Source organism: Dryobates pubescens, chromosome 12 (genome assembly GCF_014839835.1).
Source record: "Dryobates pubescens isolate bDryPub1 chromosome 12, bDryPub1.pri, whole genome shotgun sequence".
In the NCBI taxonomy this organism is placed as follows: domain Eukaryota; kingdom Metazoa; phylum Chordata; class Aves; order Piciformes; family Picidae; genus Dryobates; species Dryobates pubescens.
In genome coordinates this window covers 11,125,706-11,151,786 of record NC_071623.1, presented here as the reverse complement: position 1 = coordinate 11,151,786, position 26,081 = coordinate 11,125,706, and the positions used below count along the sequence as shown (strand labels likewise).

Below are 26,081 nucleotides of genomic sequence, written 5' to 3'. Positions count from 1 at the left end.
GGGAGATGCTTACAGGTGTGGCATTTCACAGTTCTGGAAACATAAACTTTACATGTGAAACCCTTGTCTTCAGTTTTAGGAATAATTTGTATCAAACTGCATTTCACCCCCTCCCTTTCCAATAATTTCAATTGCTGGTTTAGGAATCTAGGATTTCCCTTAACTTTGCTATGAAGCACATTGCATAAGAGGTGAAAGACTGGCTGTACTTGGAGAAGTTCACCTTCTGTTCCTCCCAAGATTAGAAAAATAGGCTGCTTCTAATTTCCTGTTTCCCAACAGAATGATTGAAGATCATATACCTTCATATATAGACTGCTTATGAAATTTCACATAAATAACATGGAAAGCACATCTCAGATTTTTTTCTTATTAATAACTTTCATCATAATTTATATAATCATAGTGGAAAACAAGAGGACTAACTATCACTTCACATTTGTACCTGTTTCCTCAGTCTTCTATTCCTCAGTCTTAATTGTTATTACTCACTCCATTGTGGTATATCAGCATCATTGTTAATTTCTCTAGAGTCTAATTGATCCACATCTCTCAGTTATGGTTCCTAGAGATGATCACAGTATGCCACCTAAAAATCTTATAGATGATGAATAATCCTGAAAGTTAGACAGATTGGTTTGTTGGTTTTTGGTTGCTTTTTTGTTGGTGGTGGTGGGTTTTTTGGTGTTTAGGTTTTGTTGGGGTTTTGTGGTTGGTTTTGTTTTTTGTTTTGGTTTGGGTTTTTTGATTGTTTTGTTTTCAATAAAATTTTAAAAATTAATTTAAAAAATAGGCATTTTCTGCAGAAGCCTTTCAAAGTGCAGTGTGCAGGTACTTTGATCTCAAAAGTAAGACTTGAAGTCAGAAAGAATATATGCCTTGCTAAGCTCCATACTAGATGGTTTTACTTACTACACAGCACACAGTGTCCCTGGTTGCAGGTGCCCAGTTCTCACTGACTTTGAAAATGCCAAATTACATCAAAGTTAGGTTCATTTTAAGATCAATAACCTTCCAGCAGTTCAGGGTAGCATATATGTTTTTGTTTCTCTTTTCCCCATCTTACAATACAGAACTAAGAATCTCAGCTTTATGCTGAAAACAGAACAGCAATCACTGAATCTATAGGTCTACATAGTCAGAGCTCTAAGGGGCTCTTTATGGGGCTGCATAGAAGATACATAAAGAGCTTTAAACTAGGAATGGTGGGGTTGGAAATGGAGTAGGTTGAGAATTCATGGGTGAGGATTAAAGAGCAGGCTAGTATGAGTGACATTGTAATGGATGTCTCCTACAGGCCACCTGAACAGGAGGAATATTTGTTTGGGACATTTTACAGAGAGCTAGAAGCAACCTCATGTTCACAGGCCCAGTGCAAGGTTCCCAGGGAGGCTAGCCTGATTATAGAATCATAGAATCATTATCTGTTGGAGAGACAGCACAGTGAGTCATAAACAATGCAATAAGTTCCCAGGTGGCATTGATGAAAGCTTCCTGACTCAACTGATAGAGGACCCAATGAAGATAAGTGCTCTGCTGGACCTCATATTCACAAACATGGAAGGGTTCATTGGGAAGGTAAAGGCTGAAGGCAGCCTTGGCTGCAGTGATCGTGAGTCCACAAGCCTAGAGTTCAGGAGAGCAGACTTTGGCTTCTTCAAGAATCTTCTGGCAAGAATCTTATGTGATAAAACCCTAGAATGAAAAGAGGTCCAAGAAAGTTAGTTGCTACACAAGGATCATCTTCTGGAAGCTCAAAACTGGTCTATCCTGAAGAGCAGGAAGTCAGACAAAAATACCAGGAGGCCTGTGTGAATGGGTGAGGAGCACCTGCCAATGCTCAAACAGAAAAAAGTAGCATACAGAAAGTGCAAGCACAGACAGGTAGCCTGGATGGAATATAGAGGCACTGTCCAAGTGCATAGAAATGTGTTTGGGCAAGCCACAGCCCACATGGAGTAGAACTTAGTAAGGGATGTTGTTGAGATTTAACTCCAGCCAGCAAGTAAGCCTCACATAGCCACTTGCTTGCTTGTTCCTGGTGGGATGGGGAAGAGAATAATAAATAAATAGTGAGTTGAAATAAAGACAGCTTCATAGAAAATACAAAAACTATGCACTCCAGCAAAGCAAAACAAGTAATTCATTCACTACCTCCCCTGGCATGCACGTGTTCAGCCATCTCCAGAAAAAACAGGGGTCCATTGCACGTAACGACTACATGGGAAGACAAATGCCATCCTTTCAAATGTCACCCTCTTCCTCCTTTTTTGCTTCCTTCCTTCTTCAGCTTTATGTGCTGAGCATGATGTCTGATGGTATGAGATATCCATTTGGTCAGCAATCTCAGCTCTGTTCTCTCTCAAATTCTTGTGTAGTCCCAGCCTACTCACTGGTGGGGTGGTGTAAGAAGTAGAAAAGGCCTTGACCCTGTGTAAGCATTGTTCAGCATCAACTAAAACGTCTCTGTATTACCAATACCCTTTTCAGTACCATTCCAAAACATATCCTTATACTTGCTACTATGAGGAAAATTATTCCAGCCAAAACCAACAGAGATGTCAGTAAGTATTGATGTAAATTGTGAATTGAAAACCCTTTAATTTGTGCAGTGCTGCTTTGGGGGCAGAGAGGGAGAAGTTGCAATCATAATTTGCAAAATTATTTTCTAGGTATATTGTGAAATTCTGCAAGGAATTTCTCAGAAATATAGTTCAGATTGTATTTTAATATTGCTTTTTGTATGTGATCAATTAATGTATCTGGAAAATCAAGAATTCAATCCCTTTGTTAATAAAACGGTTAAGAATGGTGGACTGCACAGCAGTTTCTTGTACTTTTAAATGTACCTGCTCAGCTCATATTAGTTTCATAAGATATACCTAACAAAACTGCATGAATAGGAATGAGGAACATCCAGTGATGTGAAAGCCAACCTCTCAGAACCCTCACTAGTATGTGTGGTGGCTTTTACAAGAGCAATAGACAGATAAAGACTAAGCCTTTCTGACCAAATATCTTTTATCCAAAACTAAACAAGTAATTTTTTCTAAAAGAAATAGTTCCTCAAGTTGTTTGTTCTTAAGATTTCATAGAGTTTACAACTGTTTTGTTCCCACTAAATTTGAATGGTTTTGTTATTTAAAGCATAAGGCCTAACTTTCTTTAGCCATAGAGATACACAAAGCCTGATATTGGCTGATTTAGGATTACTAAACAAAAGCTTAAGAAGCAGTAGCTGGTTATTGGCAGTAGACATACTAAGACAGGAAAGCTGTTCTTTTATTTACTGTTTTCTTACTGTCTGTGTCCAGGGCTGTAGATGTTTCCTGAATTTTTATTACATTTTACTCTAATGTCATGTTTCATCTGAAAAGCCATCAAGGTACAGTATACAGACTTCAGAATTTCTTTTTCTTTTACTGAAAGGAGAATTGCATGAAGTCAGATTTCAATCTGCTGAAGCATACAGTACTACCATGACTCAGAAATCTTGGAATTATAGTCTTTGTAACAGCTGTAAAGGCATGTGGGTAACACTATGTTTATCTGCCTTTTTTTTTTCTTTCACCTGGAAAATAAGCAGACATTATGTTAATTTTTTACACTGTCAAAATATTTCAGATTACAGAGCTTTTCACCAGGAAACCTATTGTCCTTTGCTGTGCTTTCAATTCAGTAAACAGCAAGACTTAATGCTGAAGTTTAGCAGCTGAGAAGAATGACTATCAGTTGCCTTTTCCCCAGGTGTTCCCCACTAACAGCACAACGTGTGCTTATTTAAAGCCATCGTTATCTCCTAATAAACAAGGAATAGAGAGTGGCTGGATTCAGTAGCTATTAGCAGTACAGTAGATCAAATCTTCCTGTTTATTGATTTGTAAAGAACAGCCCTGTACTGTTTTGGCAGCTCTGAGTAAGTGAGAGTGGGGGAAAAAAGATCCTTTTCAGCTCGTGGGAGGAGAATTTCTGGGCAACATTAAAGAGGTTCTCCTAGAAGTGTGCTGCCTTTGATATGAAGTCAAATTGGATGCAACTGGAGTCAAGGTCAGGAGGCTGTGGAAATGCTATGAATATGGTGAGGGAATTAAAGGAGTGTTCTTCTAATAAGTATTGTATGTATGCATGCTTATTAGTACAGAAAATTGCCCTTCTCTTTTCATGAGCCCAGCCTTTGATGAAGCAAATTTTGAAAAAGGAGGTTGTGTATCATTTTCTTGCAGCCCTAAATATAGCTGTTTAGATAAGAATCTTCTGTTCTTTTCCTTCATTTCTTGCCATATTTCATCAGAATCCTAGGACAGACATTCAGATATTCCACTATCACCTTAAGTCCCCATGTTTTACAATTTTTAAACTAGAGATCTTGTTTCTGCTGTCCCATGTTAATAAGTAGTGGAAATTGCTACTCACACAACTTCATATAATTTGCTACATCTGAGGCATAGTAATTATGCAATTAGTCTCTATATATTATGCTGCATGTGCCCTTAGATGCCCTTAGAGAAGATGGCATCATGACTTGAGAAGAGTTTATGCTGTTGCTGTGTTTCAGATGAACAGTAGTTTAAAGAAGCTAAGATCAAAGGTAGATGTCTAATCTTGCTGAATGGGAGAGGTGATAGCTGTTTGATCTCCTCATTCTTCCATCAATGTTCTTAAAACAGAAAGTGAAGTAATTTGATAAAATAGAACTTAATGAAACCCATTCCTCCTTTATTTGAAGCTGTGTTTTAAGGGGATTGAAAGAGATTCTAATATATGGCTGTCATGGCCTGGTAGCCTGAGCCAACCGTAGGCAGCAGGGGAGGTCACGTTAAGACTCAAAAATTCACTTGGAGTAAATCAAAGTGAACCAACGCCAAATGTCTGATGAATTGGGTTTATTAGATTGGACTGGAGCAGAAGGGAAATAGGAGAGGGAATAATAGAAAGAGAGTGAGAAAGAGAGAGTTAAGAAGTAAGAGCGAAAGATATCACCACTCCTTGGATACAGTGATGTTTTCGCAGTCATAGTCCAAGTCCTTCAGTGGCTGGTGTACATCCCAGAAAGGTCTTCTGTAGTAGGTGCAACACATGGACCCCAGATGGACTCCTTTAATACACTTGTGTGTGTGTGTCAGAGGTGACGGGAGGGCAACTTCTTCAATCAGAGAGAGGTGCACTCCAGGTCCTTACAGTGCATTGTCTGTCACCAGCCTTGCTATAGCACTGTCGCAGTGGCTTTAAAATAAGGAAAAAGGGAATTCTTGCCTCTGGGGAAATGATATTTTTCATTGTCAAGCCATTCTGCCAGGCTAGCAGCTCTTCTCCAGAGCTATTAAGGGCCATCAAAGCAATCACCCTTCTATTCAGACCAGGTAGGTCACGCATTGTTTTGAGACAATAGAGTCTTTGGGCTCTCACAATGGCTCTATTTGGTATATTTTATTCAGAAGTGAAAAAGTACCAAAAAATCTAGTGAAGAAAAGTTTCATTTTCTCTTAAGGAAAATAATAAAGGAAAACATTTTTCTTTCAATATGTTTTGGGATTCTAGTACTTTTCTAGCATGTCAGCAGACCTAGCAATGGTAAATCAAGAAGAGGGACAAGTGAATATTTGAATTATAGTATCAGTAATCCCCTAACAAAATAGTACATGACACTATTAAGTCTTTTCAATGACAACATGATTTGGCTTAGAAATAGGGATAATAAAAACTGCTGTTCCTTTCCATGAGCATCAGGCAAGAAGATTTTTTTCTTTTTCCTAGAAAGAATACAAGTCAGTTTGGACACTGCAGACATTTTCCTTGCTTTATCTAATCTTAGGCTTATCTTAATGACGATATCCTTTTAGCATCTAGGCTATAAATCTGCTGTTAGATGTCATTCATACACTATGGAATCGTGTAGAAACCACCTCCTCTTAGTTGCTTGCCTGGTATTTTACTGGGATTTTCAAGAGTAAAAATAAAACCAATCTTGCAACCAGCACCTGTGTTTTAATGCAGTACCCCAACCCCACAATATATTAGGACAACTTACTCTTCAGAGAAGTCTTCCATGTAAAAGATCAAGGGGCTAAGATTTGACTCATGAAAAGAACATAGAAATGTTTGTACCAGATGCTCTTTGGTTACCCTCATTTCAGCAATGAATTAAAATATGTTTATCATGTCCACATTAAGAAAGATTACTTTTCACATGCTTATTTATACTGCTACACTCTTTTAAAAGTACTTCTGTAAAATTATCAACATAAAGGAATGTTTTTGACTTCAATATTGATGAGAAGCAGTCTTATTCTAAGTATGTAAAGTGAGGCCAATTTGATGTATTTTCATTTATCATCCTTTATATTTTCAACAATTTCTGGGGGCAGAGTAAAACACTGAAGACCAAACTCGATCCTGGTTTAGACCTCCTTTCATTTGGATAAAACATATTAAATCTCTCTTGAGCCCTGTGGAGTAGCAATTGTTGCAGGATCCTTGGTAATTTTAAACAATGTTCTCTAATGATCAGAGGGGTAGAGGACCTTCCCTTTGGGGACAGGCTGTGAGAGCTGGGGTTGTTCAGCCTTGAGAAGAGAAGGTTCCAAGGAGACCTTACAGTAGCCTTCCAGTACCTGAAGTGGGGCTAAAAGAAAGATGGGGGGGGAACACTTTGTAAACAGGCTTGTAGTGATAGGATGAGGCTTTAAGCTGGAGGAGAGTAGATTTACACTAGATATTAGAAATTCTTTACAGTGGTGGTGGTGATATACTGGAACAGGTTGCCCAGGGAAGTTGTGGATGCCCTCTCCATGGAGGTGTTCAAGGCCAGGTTGGATGAGTCCTTGAGCAACCTGGTCTAGTGGAAGTTGTCCCTGCACATGGCAGGGGACTTAGAACTTTAAGGTCCCTTGCCACCTAAAACACTCTATGATTCTATAATTGCTATTTTTTTAGAAGACAGTGATTAATGTGTTTTCCTCTCAACAGGTGGCCATCGATGAGCGCATCAGGCAACTGCATGAAGCTCACAGGGATTTTGGTCCTACTTCCCAGCATTTTCTTACCAGTGAGTAGTTTTCTGTTTCTCCTTGCTCAACTGGAAGATGCAGTTAATTGATTTGTTTTTTATATATATTTATATCTGTGGCCATGTGTCAGGTATCATTGCTATGAGTTTCTATTTTACACTGTATTAAAATGGTTTCAATTTTTTTTTCCTTACTGAAAACAGGAAACTGTTAAATAAGTTCATACAATCCAGAGCAAAAGCAAAATATCTGCCAGTATCAAGCCTGTTTGTCCCTATATTTGCCAATGTGAGGTTGGCCTTCATCATTTGAAGGGCCTCTTTTAAGACTTTAAATCTTTAAAATTTTAAGATATTCTTCTTATTGTAAGTGAGGAAAAAAAAATGGGAAAAAAAATTGGACTATCTGCTAAAAGAAATATTCTGCTCCAAAAAAGAGGCAAGATAAAACCTGTGAAAATGATATTTTGCAGGATTTGATCACTTAGCAGAGCAGTGAGAGGTTCTAAATCACAGTGGAAAGGTTGGCAGAAGGATGGCAGTTAAGCAGACTTCTTATAGCTCTGTGCAATGTGAGGCTGGCCTTCATTGTTTGAAGGCTGTCTCTTAAGACTAGTGAATTAAAATGTTAACAATTCTAACATTTTCTTATTATTGTAACTCAGAAAAAAATTAATAAAAATAAATTTGGGCTATCTGCTAAAAGAAATATTCAGCTCCAAAAGAAAGGGGCAAAAAGAACCCCGTGAAAAAGATATTTTGCAGAATTTGATCACTTAGAGCAATGTTCTAAGTCACAGTGGAAAGGCTGGCAGAAGGATGGCAGTTAAAGTAAACCTATTCCAACTCTATGCAACATATAATTGCCAGTAGTACTCCCACTTCACCTCTACACACACTCTTTTTATCTAGGAGTTTTTGAAGTACACTGAAAGACAACTTGAAACACCTTTAAAGCTCCACAGCAGTGAGAAAAGTGAAACTTCTTAGAGGTTGTGTATTTTCTATTGTATTTCAATTAAGGAAAGTAAACAGTAAAACTTTATTTAAGTGATTATATCAAGAGAACAGAACACAGTCACAGGATAATGGTCTCCAACATACAGAGGAATAAGCTATCTAGACATCAGAAAGAGACGTTACTATTGTTGCACGTTCAGAGAGTTATGTTTACAGTGGGGTAGAGGACAAACTTTTCTGCAGCTGATACTGCGTTGTCATTTTAATTGAGTCGCCATATTTTTTTCACCGAAAATGTCAAAGGAAAACTGAGAATTCTCAGTGAGGTGAGCTGCAAACGCAAAACCAGACTCAGTGTTGTGACATATAAGCATAATGCAGGCTCAAAATGACTCAACTTTGCTTTTTTATTTTATTTTATTTTTTATCAGACTATGATCTTGTGAAGAAATGAGACCTATTTTTGTAATTTCTACTACTTATTTGAAACCGCTTTTAATTACCTTCTAATCACTGGGAATAATTTTCAACCTGGTATATATAACTGCAAATCAGACACTGTTAGGACTCAACATCCAATAGTTGTTATGGAGTGCTGAAACAGGCTGCCCAGAGAGGTAGTGGAGTCTCCTTCTCTGGAGATGTTCAAAACTCCCCTGGATGCATTCCTCTGTGGACTACCCTATGTGATCTTCCTTTGGCAGGGGTATTGGACTCAATGATCTCTTGAGGTCCCTTTCCAACCTCTAATGTACTGTGATATATTAGGTGAATGCAATATGTAAGCAGATGCCTGGTTTATTTCTGACATGCAGTGTATTCCTGCTGAAAAAAATATATTTGAAGGATGAATTAAACAAGCCTACATGGCAATTTGGAAGAGACTAGTGACCTGAACTAAATTACCACACTGAACAGCACATCTTTGTTCCCTATGCCAGTGCTGACTGCAGCCAGGCAGCTGCTTTTATGTTATATCCTAGACCCATTCTGACTTGTTACTGATAAACTAAATCAATCTAAAGGTTTCTCAGTGTTATGTCACCTCTTTTTGCCCACACACTATTAGTGAGACAGTAAGACAACGGATTATTCTACTGTGTACTAACCATGGCCAGCAAAGACAGCAATGTGCCCTTGTGGCCAAGAAGGCCAAGGGTATATTAAGAAGAGTGTGCCCAATAGATCCAGTGTGCCCCTTCCTCCAGGGGGAGGTTCTCCTCCCCCTCTACTCTGCCCTAGTGAGGCCCCACCTAGAATATTGCATCCCAGTTCTGGGCTCCCCAGTTCAAGAGGGACAGGGATCTACTTGAGAGACTCAAATGGAGGGCTATAAGGATGATTAAGGGACTGGAGCACTGCCTTATGAGGAAAGGCTGAGAGACCTGGGGCTTTTTAGTCTGGAGAAGAGAAGACTGAGAGGGGATTAAATAAATATATATAAATATATGAGGGCTGGGTGCCAAGAAGGAGGGGACAGCCTCTGCTCAGTTGCACCCTGGGAATAGGACAAGGGACAATGGATGTAAACCACAGCACAGGAAGTTCCACCTCAGCATGAGAAAGAACTTCTTTACTGTAAGGGTCACAGTGCTGAAACATAAAAGCTTTAAACAGAACTGGGCAGGTCAGGTGAAGGTGGATTTAATCACTTGCAAGTTGTCTTTCAGTGCATGGCAAATGGAGTCCAAGTTGGATTTGCTTAGATGTGGCAGTGAAAAGGTCAATCATGATAATTCCGCTCTCTGATTTTATTTTACAAGTTCAGCTTACCAAATTGTTTTCACCTAAGGAGCTGAGGTACACATAAGATCAATGGAAACTGTAATAAGTAAGGAAAATAAGCAATTTAGTGGCTATTTCATACATAATTTATATGCCAGTAATAATCAATTCATTCTCTCAAACTCAGCATCAAATTTCCCTCCACCATACATATTTGTTTACCTTAAGGTGTGAATGATGATGTTCAGCCCCCAACTGTGTTTATGTATTTATATGAAAAAATGTACTTTTAGAGTTGTTCTACCTTTAAGTAGCTGTGCAGAGAGGGTTGTACTATAGTCAAGTGAGTGAATTACATTTCTCTCCCATCTGGAAGAAATAAATATGAGCTTCTAATCTGTGGTTATTTTTTATATGTTCCTATATACTATTTTATAGAGAGAAATAACAGCATCATCTGTCTGTTTCTGCTTGGTTTGAACTGAAGCCACATAGGGCTGCTGAAAACCCAGCAAAAGGAATGGAGGAATGGTGCAGGGTCCTTGCATTTGCCATGCCCTGTGCAGTCAAGGAATCAAGTGATTGTCCCTGTTTCTAAGCACTTGCAGCCTGTTCTAAGAGCTATTCTTACAGCTATTTCTGAGAGAGATAGGAGGGAAGGTGTGAGCTGGAGAGATAAGGAGTGAAAAAAAGGAAGGAAGAAAGAAAGAAAGTCTCCCTCTTTGCAGTGTTTTTTATTTAGGAACAATTTCTCTCCATTCTCATGCAGTTCTACTTTCCTCTCTTGCTTCTTCTAAATGACCAAGTGAGAGTGTTTATCTATACTGTGGCACAGGATAATTCAGACATTTCCTGGTTGTGAGTTAAAGTGATGACCAAGGAGTTAGTATACACTTGTGTGTCTGTAGCAAGGCTTTGGGCTGCCCTCAAGTATAAAGACTCTTACCAAAACTGGTTCTTACTTCTGCTAGTACATGAGCTTGGCTTTACCCAGCCTCTTACATTTTCTGATGGGCTCTCTCACCTCAGTCCTTGAGTTTTCTGATCAGTACTTCATGTTTCCCCAAACTCATTTCACTCTGCTAGTCTCTACAGAGTCCCAGTTCCTCCTCAGTTTATTCCTTGCCAAGAACAGAGGCTCTCAGCATTCACAGGAATAATTGCTAAGATATAGCTGATAAATGTGTTGTGTATGCAAGACATTATACTGAGATTCCACAGGGGAGGTTTGGCGGTTTAAAGGTTTTGCTGTTTAATAAGAATGATTTAAATCAGGATATAAAAAATAAAAGGGAAAAAAAGAAGACAACTCCTTTCTGTTAAAGAGAAATTGGTAAATATTTAGCAATGTAATTAAAAAAATCTGTGATCCTTTCATGGATGATGGTGCTTAATTTGGAAACTATATACAGTAACTGGAGTGTGAGAAAGAGAGTACCTGCACATTTCAAACAGAACTCCAACTCCAGAGTTTTCACTAACTCCTCTGGAATAATTTTACTCTTTTGGCTTCTCCTTTCTGTCTCTCTGTGATGCTGCCCTTCACAAAGAATGGGATCCATTGTCTGTTACTGGAGGGCTCACCTTTGTCACAACAGCTATTACCTTTTTTTTTTTTTTTTGAGATGCAATAAATGAAAAGTAAGATTGATGTCAGATTGCTTTTAATATCATTTGCAAAGCTAGCCAGCCTCCCATCAATCCTATTTTAAATGTGCTAGCTCATTCATGTGCACTAATTGTGATCACTGGAAGATATAGAAGCTATTGCATCTTTTAAAAAGCATAAGCAAACCTTGTAATTTACTGTCTGGCTCCAGTATGAGCTATGTTAGTATGTGTAGCATGTCAGTGAAGTGACTGCATGAAATAGTGCTCAGATACTCAGGCAGAACTGGAAATTACTTACTTGTGACTGGGAAATCCTAGGTGCTGCTTGTGATTCCTAAATTCAGAGACCATGGACTTTCATCAAGGTGAAGAACCTGAAAATGCAAAGAGAAAGAATATTCTGGTTTGCAAGTCTGAAAATCTGATTTACATCTAGCTAATATCAGTACCAGACTTTTAAATATGCATACCTACATATGTGCTAGGAATTATATTTTAACTGAAGATACACAACTATGCCTTCAAGTTTTGGACTTCTAACCATGAAACAGCACCGACTTCAACATGAAATGAAGCAGCCATAGCAGCTTTCACTCAGAAACAGAAAGGTTATGAATGCTGGAGCCAACAGTTTGCACATCAAGCTGGTGATCAGAGTGCTTCTGTGGCATTTGATGTCAGACAATTATTCATTAAAAATAAAAAATATGATCACAGGGCTAGGATAGGTAACCCAGGTCTCTCCTTCTCAGGATAATAAGCTCAAAACTGCAAAAGTTCAGATCTGGCTTTTCTTCTTTTTTCTGTACTTTAGTTTCCTTTCAGCTATTTAGGCCAGCCTCCTGAGAAACTGGAAACATGGATCTGTATTCCTTTAGGCTGGGAGAGATGTCAAGTACTCATATCTCCCAACATCTGAGTAAGCATTTTGATTATTATGCAAAGCAGAGATTAGTGAAGTCCTGTCTTGCATAGGCAGATGTCTTTGAAAGGGCAAATCCTGCTAATGAAGACATCTGACTAAAAATGACAGAGCTCTAGGACTCTTAAGGCACTTTACCCATCCACCTGATAGATTATTTCCAGTACTAACAACTCTATCTTCCTCTCCTATTTCTCATTGCATGCATTATATTATATTGTCTTCCAGATATTACTTTTGACATGCAGACACTGAAAACCTTGTCCATTCATCCATGTCTTTTGGGTGTAACGATTTAATATTTTTTAGATATCACATTGAATGTTTTGAATAGAAAATATTACCGGATAGTAAGATAAGGTTAGAGGACAAAGAGAATCACCTTAGCTCTGAGAGCTCCTTGGAAGCAAAGGGATTTCATTATTTCATTTTAAAGTGGTCATATTAGCTAAAGGATCTTTATTGTGAGGAAACTTTTCCCCCCCTGTTTTCATGTAATTGCAAAATGGCTACACGTGCTTCTTTAAAAGGGGGGAAAGAAAGCTATTAAAGTGCCAGGGGAAAAAGAAAGTTTGCTTCACAGGTCTTGCCATTGTTATTATCATGGTCCAACAGAGAGCCATGAGTATCTCCCCTGTGAAGAGAAACTGAGACCTGGGGCTGTTTAGTCTTGCGAAGACTGAGAGGGGATCTGATCACTATCTGGAAATATCTGAGGGGTGGGTGTCAAGAGGATGGGGTCAATCTCTTTTTTGTGGTGCACATTAATAAGACAAGGAACAACGCATGCTAACTTGAACATAAAAGGTTTCACCTCAACATGAGGAGAAACTTCTTTACTGTGAGGGTGACAGAGCACTGAACAGGCTGCCCAGAGACGTTGTGGAGTCGTCTCCTCTGGAGACTTTCGAAACCCACCTGGATGAATTCCTGTGTGGACTAAGTGATCCTGCTTTGGCAGGGGGGTTGGACTTGATCTCTGGAGGTCCTTTCCAGCCTCTAATGTTCTATGAGTCTATGATTTTATGTTGAATTTGTAGCAGCACTGGGCACCAATTCAACCTCAAGATTTGTGTGATGGGTAAATCAGGTTTCAAATCAGGGGGAAAAGTATTCAGTCAATTTCTTCCTCATTTTGAATGTTGTGACCACGGTAACAACTTTTGGTAGTGCTCAACTTTGCCTGACTACTAGAAGTTTTAAAGAGAAATATAACATTGGCATATTTTAAGAGAATCTCTTTATTCTTACTTTTGGAATAAAATGATAGAATTTATTTCACTGTGAAATTCAGGTCATGTGATAACCAGTCCTCCTCTTGTGGGCTTTATTTTTTCCATTATATTTTCTTCTCAGAAAAGCCACAGAGAATGTTACCATAGAAGTTAATTTTTTTTATTCTCAATAAAATATGATTTATGAAATTCCAGCTTTATACCTATGTTTTTATCTTTCCTGAGCATTTGTTTTAAGAGAACATGTCCACTCTAATACATTGAGAGATAAATTCCTGAGCAGAATTATTAAGTCAGTTTTCAAATCATGATGTTCTCCTCTTCTCTTCACCTGGAAGCAAAAAATTTTCCTTGTAATTAATATCTTATGTTTATGGAAAACAAAAGCTTCCAACAAAAAAATACTTTGACCTTGAATAGCATTTAATAATTAATTCTAAATATCTCTCTTGTGTTCTGGGTTTTCATTTGTCATCAACTTAAAAATACTCCATAGTATTTATACTGAAGCAGAGATTATTTTGTTTTTTAGGTGGGAGTGTCCACTCTAATTACTTAGTGCATTTAGACAATCCTATATTTGCATGTAATCCTATATTGCATGTAATCAAATATTATTTTTTGCTCTTAATGATTATTGGACTCAAAAGATGGGTTGTTGCCTCTTATGCTTTTGTTCACTGTCTGAATTAGTATGTTGGTAAGACAGAAATTTTCCATTCACTATTTTATATTGTTTTTGAAGTAACATTTGATCTGTGAAGCCTAAACAAGATCTACTGCATTTTTTTTACACTGACAGGTTTAACTCTGATGCATTTATCCATGAGCTCATTTGAGGAGTTAGTTCTAGGAATTTTATTTCTTTAGCATAAGAGTGCAACAGAAGTTAGTGATATGAAGTACCTTGGGATATATGGATCGATACAGACTATATCACTTTGCTGTATTTTATTCAGTATTTCTTTTTTAACAAGTTGATGCTTGGCCTTTTGCTGTTTCACAGTACTGTGACATATAAGAAAATTACTGTGAGATGAATTTTATATTTCTTGTTACAAGCAGCATTTGGATACCTCTGGAAGCACTGTTCATGATTAAAGATATCCATTGTTTGGGCGGTATAATATAATGTTGGCTCTAGGGTGGAGGAGAGAAATCTTAAACTGCCTGCAAAGATTCCAGTAGGAAACACAAGATGGAAAGGCCTCTTACTAGGGCAGTAAACTGACCTTTGTTGTAATTGGCCCTGATCATGTGCTGAGCTCTTTCATGACTAATAATCCCTTCTTCAATTTGGTTAAAAGTGTTCTGAAAATGGTTACATTCAGTAAATATCTGCATATGCACTACAGTGACAGATTCTGCTGCTAGCACTGCAGGGAAGCAGTGAGCGTTTGCTCAGAGTTAGGAGCAGCAGCGTCCTAGCTGAAGAGGAGCTCTCTATCTCTGAAATGCTTGTGAATCCATCCATGTGTGCAGCAGCAGGAGCTAGGGCTTGGAATGGAACAGAACAGACCCCACACTGTGTAGTCTTTATGAAAGATGTTTTGATTGATGTTTCTGCCTTGTAACTTCAAAATTGCATAGTCGATGTATTCTGACATGTTGCTCAACTACACAGTGCAACATTACACCTCAGTGCTTCACAACACAATCTAATTGTTCTTTGACAATAATAAATGCACATAAATTAGAAATGAATCTCAGTAAGTCTGGGGGGCAAAAATCATATTTTTACAGATGCATAACTGACTTTTCTTGCAAAGTACCTCAAATAACTCATCGATTATGCAAATACTTCTATTGTGCCACCGGCGTGCGGGCATAGGTGTTGGGGATGGCATATTGCCAGGGTGCGTCAGGAACTGATTATGGGAGGGGAAGCATTGCTTTAACTCATTCTTTTCAGAAGGAGAAGAATGAGCTCTTTAGATAGTCTGTGGAGGGCAAGTTTCTCATTTATAATGGTCTCATTTGAAAATAATTGAAAAAGTACTCAATGCCTCTTCTGTGAAAGGTTACTGTACCTTGCAGAGATGTGAACTTCTGATTCTTGGGGAATCGGTGCCATTTCAGACACAAAGATTGTCTCGTCTTTTCATCCCCCCTGCCTGACTTTATTTGAAAACACCACCAACTCTGTGCCTTGCTGCAGTGAAAACAGCTGGTAGAAGAACAAATTTTATGTGAATAAATAAATCCCTAGCTCTGTGCTTGCATCAAGATATTAATGATGGTAATGCTAGGTAGAACAAGCTAAGTCATGGAGGCAGTGTTCCTAGGCTGAATCAGTAAATTTATTAGCTGAATTACAACTACGATGGCCCCCAAAGAGGTATCATAGAATCAAAGAGGTTGGAAGAGACCTCAGAGATCATCAAGTCCAACCTATCACCTAGTACCTAACACCTAATGACAACTAAACCATGGCTCCAAGTGCCACATCCAATCCTTTCTTGAACGCCTCCAGGGATGGTGACTCCACCACCTCGCTGGGCAGCACATTCCAAAGGCCAATTACTCTTGTAGTTGATGCAGGTCTTGATGATGAACATAAAACTTTTAAGTTTTCTGAGAAGATACATGTAGAAGCGTACAGTGTATTGGTACTGAGCAGTACTCCTTTGTGGTTTCTACCCTCAAATCATTGCCCAGTACTTTAACCCCTAATGGCAAATAAGATTAAAAAGATTTTTCTTTGTCTTTACAACTGAAAATGCACACTTGTGCCACTATAGTGACCAGAGGTCTGTGCTGATTATGTAAATAAGGACCACTGAGAGCAACTTTTAAATGTGGACATACTAAACTTACCCTTTGAATAGCTGGGGGAGAAATAGTCTAATGTTAGCAAGCACACATATATTTTTCTTTGTGTTTGCAGTGCTAAAGTGAAATATTTATCAGATTATCTTTTTTTTGCAATATCAATGCAGATAAAATTGTACTATCAGCCTATTAATATTTGATTCAGATCCCTGCACAGAGTAAAACACTGTTGAAGTTCAGAGAGCCAGCATGCTGCTGTTCCATTATACATTCAGCAGACAAATAAGGATGTAGGCTTACTGTCAAGAACCATGTTCACTGAAGTTGAATGGGCAAAGCAAGTCTCAGGTTTTAGCACAGCAACAGAAAGAAATAAAACTCCCAAATTAGGTAACCATTAAAATGTATATCAATGCAAATGAAGTATAGGGAAATTTAAATTCACTTCTAAATTGCCCCATATTTTCTTGTAGTATTTAATTTCAGTCAACAACATTACAAGTAGCTGGGTGTATGGTAATGGGTTCTTATGTTGTGCAAGCCAGAAGAATAAAACACTTCTGAATTACACTTAGGAAACAGGAAAATGTCTGCTTATTGAGTGCTGCAGCACACAGGGATTCTAGAGTGTCATACAAAAATGTCTTTGCTAGCATGAGTTTAGTTTTAACCAGGAATTAAATGCCTGTGTCCATTACCTACACTACCTTTGTAATCAATAGTAAACCTGTACTGGTAACTAGAGACAAGAAGCAGCTGTTCTTAGCTTCTGGGCTTCTGCCAAAAGTTAAATTATTTTTCTCTTAGCATAGCTGTAAAATGTGCTGCATATTTTGTCAACTCAAATTTATGCAAGGCTGGAATCATCCAGGAAACCAAAAGTATATTATAGACAGCTTCACAGCAATCTCTTGAAGAAAAACTAAATCCAATTATGCAGAACATCACAGAATTCTTTGTTATTCCTAAAACATTTAGTTGTCATGAAAGGAAAAGTATTTGTTCCTTTTCTAATGTATCAAGAACACTTTTGTGTGTGAGATTCTATGATAATATGTTATGACTGCAAAGCTCATAGCCAAATAAACTCACAAGCAACAAAAAATATGCAGCAATCTGTTCTGTCCTCCAGATATTGAAAAGGAAGCAAAACTTAAAGTGGAAGTACTGTAGCTTGGGAATATTAATGATTGTTTGGGTGAGAAATAATATAAGAATGTCAATTGTCATAGAACTGCTTTGGTCAGAAAAGACCTTTAATATTATTGAGTCCAAACATTATCTAACTCTGCCAAGTCTGGTGCTAAACCATGTCCCTTAGCACCACATCTATGTGTGGGATGGTGATTCAACCACCTCTTTCTCCCTGGCGAGCCTCATCCAGTGTTTAATAACCCTTTCAGTGAAGAAGTTTCTCCTAATATCCAATCTAAACCTCCCCTGGCACAACTTGAGGCTATTTCCTCTCATCCTCTCCATTGATACTAGGGAGAAGAGATTAACGCCCACCTCTCTACAACGTCCTTTCAGGTACTTGCATAAGTCTTCCCTCAGCCTTCTTTTCTCCAGACTAAACAACCCCAGTTCCCTCAGCCATTCCTCATAACACTTGTTGTGCAGACCCTTCACCAACTTTGTTGCTCTTCTCTGGACATGCTCCAGCACCTCAATGTCTTTCTTGTAGTGAGAGCCCCAAAACTGAACACAGTATTCCAGGTGTGGCTCCACCAGTGCTGAGTACAAGTAGCCAATCACTTCCCCTGGTCCTGCTTGCCATACCACTCCTGGTACAGGCCAGGATGCCATGGGTCTACTGGGCCACCTGAGCACACTGCTGGCTCATGCTCAGCAGCTATTGATCAACAGCCCCGGATCTTTGAGACCATCTAAAGAATCTGAAGATGCACAAACCCATGGGGCCTGACGAGATCTACCCACTGGTCCTGAAAGAACTGGCAGATGAAATTGCCAAACCACTGTCCTGCATGGTATACTGGTCAGCAAATTGGAAAAGTATGGACCCAAGGGATGGACCACCCACTGGATAGGGAAGTAGCTGGATGGCCTGACTCAGTTGCAGTCAATGGCTCAATGTCCAAATGGAGACCAGTGACAAGTGGCATCCCTCAGGGGTCAGTACTGAGACCAGTGTTGTTTAACATCTTTGTCAGCAATATGGACAGGGGGACTGAGGCAGCCTCAGCAGGTTTGCAGATGACACCAAGCTGGGTGGTGTGGCTGACACAAGGGAGAAATGGAATGCCATCCAGAGGAACTTGGACAGGCTGGAGGGGTGGGCCCAAGCCAACGTCATGAAGTTCAACAGGGCTGAGTACAAGGTCCTACACCTGGGTCCAGGCAATCCCAAGTGCAAATATAGGCTGGGCAAGGAGTGGCTTGAGAGCAGTTTTGAGGAGAAGGACATGAGGGTGTCAGCTGATGACAAAGTCATCATGAGCCATCAATGTGCGCTTGCAGAACAGGAGGCCAACTTTGTCCTGGAGTGCATCAAAAGAAGTGTGACCAGCAGGATAGGGGAGGTGATTCTTCCCCTCTACTCTCCCCTTGTGAGACCCCACCTGCAGTACTGCATCCAGTTCTGATACCCCCTGCATAAGAAGGATAGGGAACTGCTGGAGCAGGACCAGACTAGGGCCATGAAGATGATCAGAGGGCTGGAGCTCCACACCAGCTGTGAGTGTTGGGGCTGCTCAGCCTGGAGAAAAAAAGGCTCTGGGGAGACCTTTTAGCAGCCTTCCAGTACCTGACGGGGGCCTGCCAGAATGCTGGGAAGGGACTTTTTACAAGAGCTTGTATTGATGGCATGAGAGGGAATGGATGGAAGCTTGAGGACAATAGATTTTGACTAAATATGCAAAAGAAATTCTTTACGGTGAGGGTGGTGAGACACTGGAACAGGTTGCCTGGGGAGGTCATGGATGCCCCCACCCTGGAGGTGTTCAAGTCTAGTTTGGATGAATCTTTGAGCAATCTAGTCTAGCAAAAAGTGTCCCTGTCCATGGTGGGGGAGGGTTGGAACTGAATGATCGTCACGGTCGCTTCCAATCCAAGCTATTCTATGAATCTATGTTCTCATAAATAGAAAGAACAATTAAGCATCATGGTTAAGAGCTCCCTATGAACCCCAAAATGGCATTAAAAGTAGGCTGTGTTCACATTACGTGTTAGTCTATTTTTTATGCTTTTTTGCATTCCTATGAGCTATGCAACAGGTTGCATCTTTACATCATTTGAGTCCATAGCAGTACAGAGAAACTGAGAAGCTGCATGCATCTTTGTGCTACCAAAAATGAGAAGCTTAGTGAATGGCAACCTTGGCCTTCGCAGCTCTTCAGCTATGAAGTCTACAAACATTGTACAAAATGGCAGTCCTTGTCTCAAATAGGAGTATTTAATCTTACATAAATGATATTTGAGTATTTGTATTTGACAAATGGACATGGTTCTGTGTTCTTGTATGTGTGGGTCATGATACAGACCTCAAGGGCAGAGCAGCCTGGTATTTTTCCATGAAGTTTAACACTGTAATTTCAATTGTGTGTTTCTTGAACACTTTTGAGACTTACCTGTTTTCATGGTTTATACCTTTGATACTTATTTTCACCATTCTTTTTTTAAACATTGTGAAATTGTGTAAGTAATAGCAAAGCAATACACTGGGCTTAGCTACAGATGGTTAGTTGGGAGTTGTAGATAACAGCAGGACCTAGAGAGATGCTGCAGTAGGCCACCAGCAATCTGAAACAGGATAACCACATTCATATTTCCTCCAAATTTATTCCTTCTTTTCCCTAGTTTCTCAGTGTTGTCTGAAATGTATGTGAAACTCATTGTCCCACACGTCAGCCTGTACCCTGTTCCCAGCTGCTTTTCCTTCTCCTTTTCAGACCGTTTTTAGAATCATTACAGTAGGAAAACACCTCTAAGATCATCATGTCCAACCTTCTACCCAATACCTCCATAACCACTAGACTGTGTCCTGACATCTTTAACTAGAGGTTTGCAGGTTTCTAGAATGGCTTCAGTTTCTTCCACTGTTCCTTTCTGATTTACCTTCCCTTTGTAAGGTCTGTTTGCAGGTTTCTAGAATGTCTCCAGCTTCTGCTGCTGCTGATTGTCCGATTTACCTCCCCTTTGTGATGGCCCTAGCTTCCTTGAGCATTTCTTCACAACTCCTGTGCCTGCAACCCTACCAAAATAGCAGGGCTTCCCTGTACAGCCCTTTTTATATGTTTCATATCTTTCCTCCAAATCTCATCCCCACTCCAGCAGGCAGGCATGAGAAGAGCAGTATATTTCCTTCTACAGACAGGCATCTGTGACTCTGATTAACAATTCTGGTACAACTTACATGAACTGTGTATATTGGTCATTTTTCTTTGTACGTACTGTGATTTGTTGGCTTTGTTAAAGTAGCTGCAACTGGGGAGTGGCATTTTTTAAGTATCTATTTTGAATAACAGAAGGAAACAGAATACTCAAATACAAACAGGCAGCTAATTAGTAGTTGTCTTCACAGTAATCCTTTTCCTTTGTGAACAGCAGGGGTCACTAAAAAGAAGAGCTACACTAGGTGAAGCAAATAGGTTTTTATTTTTCCTCCACTTCATAATTTTTCATATCATTTTCTCTTTAAATAATTTGGTTAAAAAATAAAATTCTTGGTCCTATTGGTTTTGACCAATAACAAAAATCTTAATAAATAAGAATCTTTCTGATGGCCTAAACTATGTTATCTCTGTGCCTAATTAAAAAAAAATAATAATTTAATTATTTACAATTGTTTTGACAACAAGTTGTATAAAAACTTTGTTATAAGATATTTTCATTACATTGCAAGTTGATGTGGACATTTAAGGTATGACAGGCATTTCCTCTCTATTTCTTGTGACCTCACTGTCATTTTCTCCACTATTTGTTGTTATTGGAAGTCAGGGAGATACAATTAGTATTGTGGAGAAATAAAACTCTTCTCCATTTAGGTCAACAAGAGGGCAAACAAAAATCCTTAGATGGTCTCTCAGTGTAAATTCACTCAAAATAAAATGTAAACAAGTGTATAATGTAAACAAATGTCCAGAGAAGGGTCACAAGGATGATCAGAGGGCTGGAGCACCTCTCCTATGAGGACAGACTGAGAGAGTTGGTTCTGTTCAGTCTGGAGAAGAAAAGGCTCCAAGGAGACCTTATTGTGATCTTCCAGTATCTTAAGGGGACCTACAAGAAAGCTGGGGAGGGACTTTTTAGGGTGTCAGGTAATGATAGGACAAGGGGGAATGGAACAAAAGTAGAAATGGGTAGATTCGAATTGGATGTTAGGAAGAAGTTCTTCCCCGTGAGGGTGGTGAGACACTGGAACAGGTTGCCCAGGGAGGCAGTAGAAGCTTCATCCCTGGAGGTTTTTAAGGCCAGGCTGGATATGGCTCTGAGCAACCTGATGTAGTGTGAGGCATCCCTGCCCATGGCAGGGGGTTGGAACTAGATGGTCCTTGAGGTCCCTTCCAACCCTAACAATTCTATGATTCTGTAATTCTGAAGGATGGAAAGCACTTACCACACAAGGGCAGAAATGGAAGGAAACCCAAACATGTTAGCAGGAGGAACCCTACAAATTATCACACCAGGAAGACAGAATTCTTGCTCTGCTTCTTATCTGTTCTGTAAGCTCAGTAGTCAAGGGGTTGTTGGGTGGTTTTGGTGGTTTTTTTTTCTTTTTTTTTTTTTTTCTGTACCTATCTTTGCAACAGAATGAGTTTAATTTCTCTCAGATTAGGCCAGAAATTTCAGGACAGCAGGTTAATCCTTCCCGCCTTCACGGACAACTGAGCAAACAAAACTTGTCTCAGTGTGGTCGAGTGTATAATTGGAATTGTAGAGATTAGCATTGTCTTTCCTGTTTGCTTTGAACTTGACCTGCATGTTTCTCTTCTAGGTATGTTTGTATGCATGAATGTATGTGTGCAGTTATTTATTTATTTGTTTGTTTGTTGTTAACAGCTTCTGTCCAAGGCCCCTGGGAGAGGGCAATCTCACCAAACAAAGTGCCGTATTATATCAAGTGAGTATAAATAGTAATTAATTCCAGCTATTTCCATTTGTCATTTAAAAGGATAGTTACCAATTTTTCTTAGATTATCTAAATGGGTGTCTAAATGGGAAGAACAAAAATCCCCAAAACAAAAAGTGAAGTGTGCAATAAATTTCACATAATTGTTCTAGCTATTTAGACCACACTAGGATGCATTGCTTTGTAAGTTCTTTGGTTTCATGCTACTGCAAATCACTTGCAAACTAAGTAAAGCTTTGGGGTATCTGGATTATAGTTTAATTTGTGGCATTGCCCACTGAAGAGTATGTCTAGCAGGTTTTGTGAAATTCACAAGAAATCATGTGAATTGCAGATGTGAATGGGATGTACTTTTTAACCTAGCAATGCACGTATTTTATGCCATGAATTCCTTTAGGGGCAGCACTTGATAAAGTCTGGAACTGAAGAATAACAAGGGACAAATTAGTCCCTCTGAACTATTCTTTTAGAGATTAGTTCCCAATTGTGCCAGTTTGCTTTTAAAAAAAAAAATCAATTTTTAAAAAGTGTATGCATAACAAATGAGAAGAAACTTTTAGAAACCTACAATTTAGAAACACCTGCTCCTAGTGCCCTAAAAGGAGTCACTACACAGCAGATGGGAAAGAAGTTTTAATAAGTTTTTCTCTTCCTTTTTAAAAATTCTATGTTGTCTGTAATATATGCCTTAAACTACTTACATGTAACTTGTGAAGGAAACAGGAGACATGATACCTGTGATAAAGACTAGTGGAGTAACTGAAACGTGTGTTGTTAAATACACACATTCACCTGGACCCTCTTTGTATTCCCAACACACTTTGCAAACTCAGGCAGCGCGGCTGAAGCCATCTCGTTGCAGACAGCTTTTGCAGCGACACTTTAAGTTGCAACTTCTGTAACAAGGGTGAACTGCTACAAAGCTTCAGAACAAGCGTTTGAGTTATGCATGAAGAAAACTGCCTGTAGTGCAATTTAGAGGTACAGTTATACCTGGCAAAATTGGTTTACTGTTGCATTAAATTTGACATTTTTCTGATGTTTGTATTTGGCTATGAATAATGAAACAGCTGCAAGAAATTGAAAACCTCTATGAAAGAGGAAGGGCCAGTCTACAGTAGACAAATTCTGGAAAGCAAGTCGATGCTCTGGCACATAAGCAGCACTACAATAAAGACAAAAATATCTCCTTTTCTCTTTCCCATGGCATGACTTACCATTCTGAGGAGAGATGCCTTGACAATTCTTGATGTAGGCACAAGATGCACTTCAAGCTGTGCTTTCCACAGCTCCGTGCTACTCACATCCAGCAGCCATGAGTAACAGTTGGCTCTGCTGAAAGGGTCATTGGTGCTCCTGTTTATTCTGTAATAGATTTTGTCTTCTCTTCTAGGCCACTTACAAATTCCAAGGCATAAATTAGTTTTGTTCACTTTAGAAAATACCTTAATATCCCTAAAGAATTATAGCATTAGTAGCTTAAGTTTGAATGCAGCCACATCTTTTACAGATAAACTCATTGTCCTTGAGATGTAAACCAAACCAGTCAAGTTTTAGTGAGCCTTAGTGATCTGTTACATCTGTTCCCTTTTCCTAAGTAATTCCCCTCTCCTAAGTAATTTTCTTTTCATTCATTTTCATCACTCACATTTCATAGAAAAGGAAAAAGAAAAAAAAACAAAAACAGGTTGGAAGAGACCTTCAAGATCATCGTGTCCAACCTATCAACTAATCCAACCCACCTAAACAACTAAACCACGCAGCCAAGCACCCTATCAAGTCTCCTCCTGAACACCTCCAGTGATGGTGACTCCACCACCTCCCCAGGCAGTTACACACAATTCAATTATTTTCTGTACCATTTGAGCTTTTTAATTTAGCACATCTTTTCTTGAATCTTTACCTATTACTATTCTATCAGTTGTTAATTCTCTCAAAGAGCTTCCATGGAGACTAAGCAGTTAGAGCATTCTCTTCATGTTTACATCATTTTCTGTGGTTGATGCCAAGTGCTGGTGCTAGCCTCCTTTGGTAACCACATTTGCTACACGTTTTATTATTTTTCATTTTATGTGGTTTTTCCCTTGGTGCTTAGCTGTTTTATCTCATCATTTTCACATTTGCAGTGACATAGCATTTGATAAATACATAAATCAGGCAGTATTAAGTGCTAAATCTTCAGCAGCAATGTTTACTTACTGCTAGGTGTTTTCATGCCCCAGGATTTCACTGTTTAAAGTTTCATTTTTATACATTTGATTAAACTATAGCATCTAGTTGCCTCTAATGCTATCACTTCAATCATTCCTACTTGAGATCATTCATACCAATTTTTATATATATATTTTTTTAATTGTATTGGTGTAGGCATCATTGCCATTGAAAACACAATCATGAACAGTACACAACATGTTTCAGCTATTCCCAGTCTTTGCCATTTTGCAGTCTCCTAGCCTACTGTCAGCCTCATGAAAATTGCAATCTAACTTCCTCACACCAGATGCTGCATTCTGGTGGATTTCCTTCCACTCATTTGTGTGCTTTCCTCCTTATGGAGGTGACAAGCTAGGGTGACAGTTCAGCCACACCTCTCTCTTCAGATGTGCGTGTGTTCCATGACAGCAAAAGTATCTTGGCTTCCCAAGAAGCGAGTGGACATTGTTCTCTGGGCACTGAACACTTGCCCAGAGCACAAGGTGCTACCGAGTGAAAAAAACCTCTGTAGTTTAGCTCCTCACTAAAATGTAAAATTTCTCAAAGCCACATTTTATCCAACAATTTTCTTTTTGATCTTTTTTTTTTCTCTTGATGCATTATTTGTGTCTAATATAGAATTTAGAGCTTTTATTAGATTCAAAAGAAAAAGGAGAGGAATATAAAATTTTTTAAAAGTTTTCAGTTTAATCATTCCTGTTCCTTGGTCCTACTCTTACTGGAGTGCAACCCAGAAAATGGGAATTCAGAAGCAGGCACAGGCATGTCTGTGCTCTTTAAAAACATTTTAGGTATTCAGTAAAATTTCTAAGTTGAAGTTTTTAGAAGGCAAAACAGTCAATTACTGTTCCTCAAATCTGAAAAGCAAATGGAAAAAAATGCACTGCACAAAGACTACTGAATACATGTCAAAGGATTAAAAAAAAGTCTCAAATTCCAAAAAAAAACCCCCAAACCAGATAATGAAGGTGGGGAAGGTGCAGATTTTAACTTTCAAGTTAGATGACATTTTAACAGAGCTCATCTCATGCTGAAAGGGTTTATGAGTGTGCATGCATACATGTGCACATTCTTATCTTCCAAACAGACAGAGAAGCTGCTCCAAAGCAGTAATAGCCAGCAAATCAAATGCCTGCTTTGGATTTTGTAACACCAGAAGAAGCTTGGTGCACAACCTGAGTGCTTTTCAGTGTCCATCCTCCTGAGGGCACATCAAGCAGCTATCCTCTGAATCATGTTTGCATCTGTCTGGCTTATGCTGTCCTGAGGAAACACGGCTGCTACACAGTACTAGGAGATCTCTGCTGCTTTGGAGTAAGGAGGAAGAGTCAGATTGAAGTTTGCAACATACTTTCTCTTCTATAAAAAGTATTCATTAGTCCTGTCATCATAATGTGCTGAAATACAGTAGGTGTGACTACTCTATCTGTACTATCTTTGACGCTGTTCTTCCTCTGTGTAACCAACTTGCCTGTTAATAGTGTCTGTCTTCTCACCCTCTTGCTGTGCCCATTCTTTTGAGGGATTTAAAATGCTTCTGCAAAATTA

At 39.0% G+C, this 26,081-nt stretch overlaps 1 protein-coding gene across 10 annotated transcripts in view; it reads left to right on the top strand.

Moving 5' to 3' along the window:
- DMD (dystrophin) overlaps window positions 1–26,081 on the top strand; it is a 1,125,431-nt gene that overhangs the window by 976,684 nt on the left and 122,666 nt on the right. For all 10 annotated transcript variants that reach the window (XM_054165808.1, XM_054165807.1, XM_054165806.1 and 7 more), the window contains 2 exons: window positions 6,967–7,045; window positions 22,250–22,310. In XM_054165808.1, coding sequence (XP_054021783.1) covers window positions 6,967–7,045; window positions 22,250–22,310 — 140 coding nt within the window. The remainder of the gene's footprint in view (window positions 1–6,966; window positions 7,046–22,249; window positions 22,311–26,081) is intronic.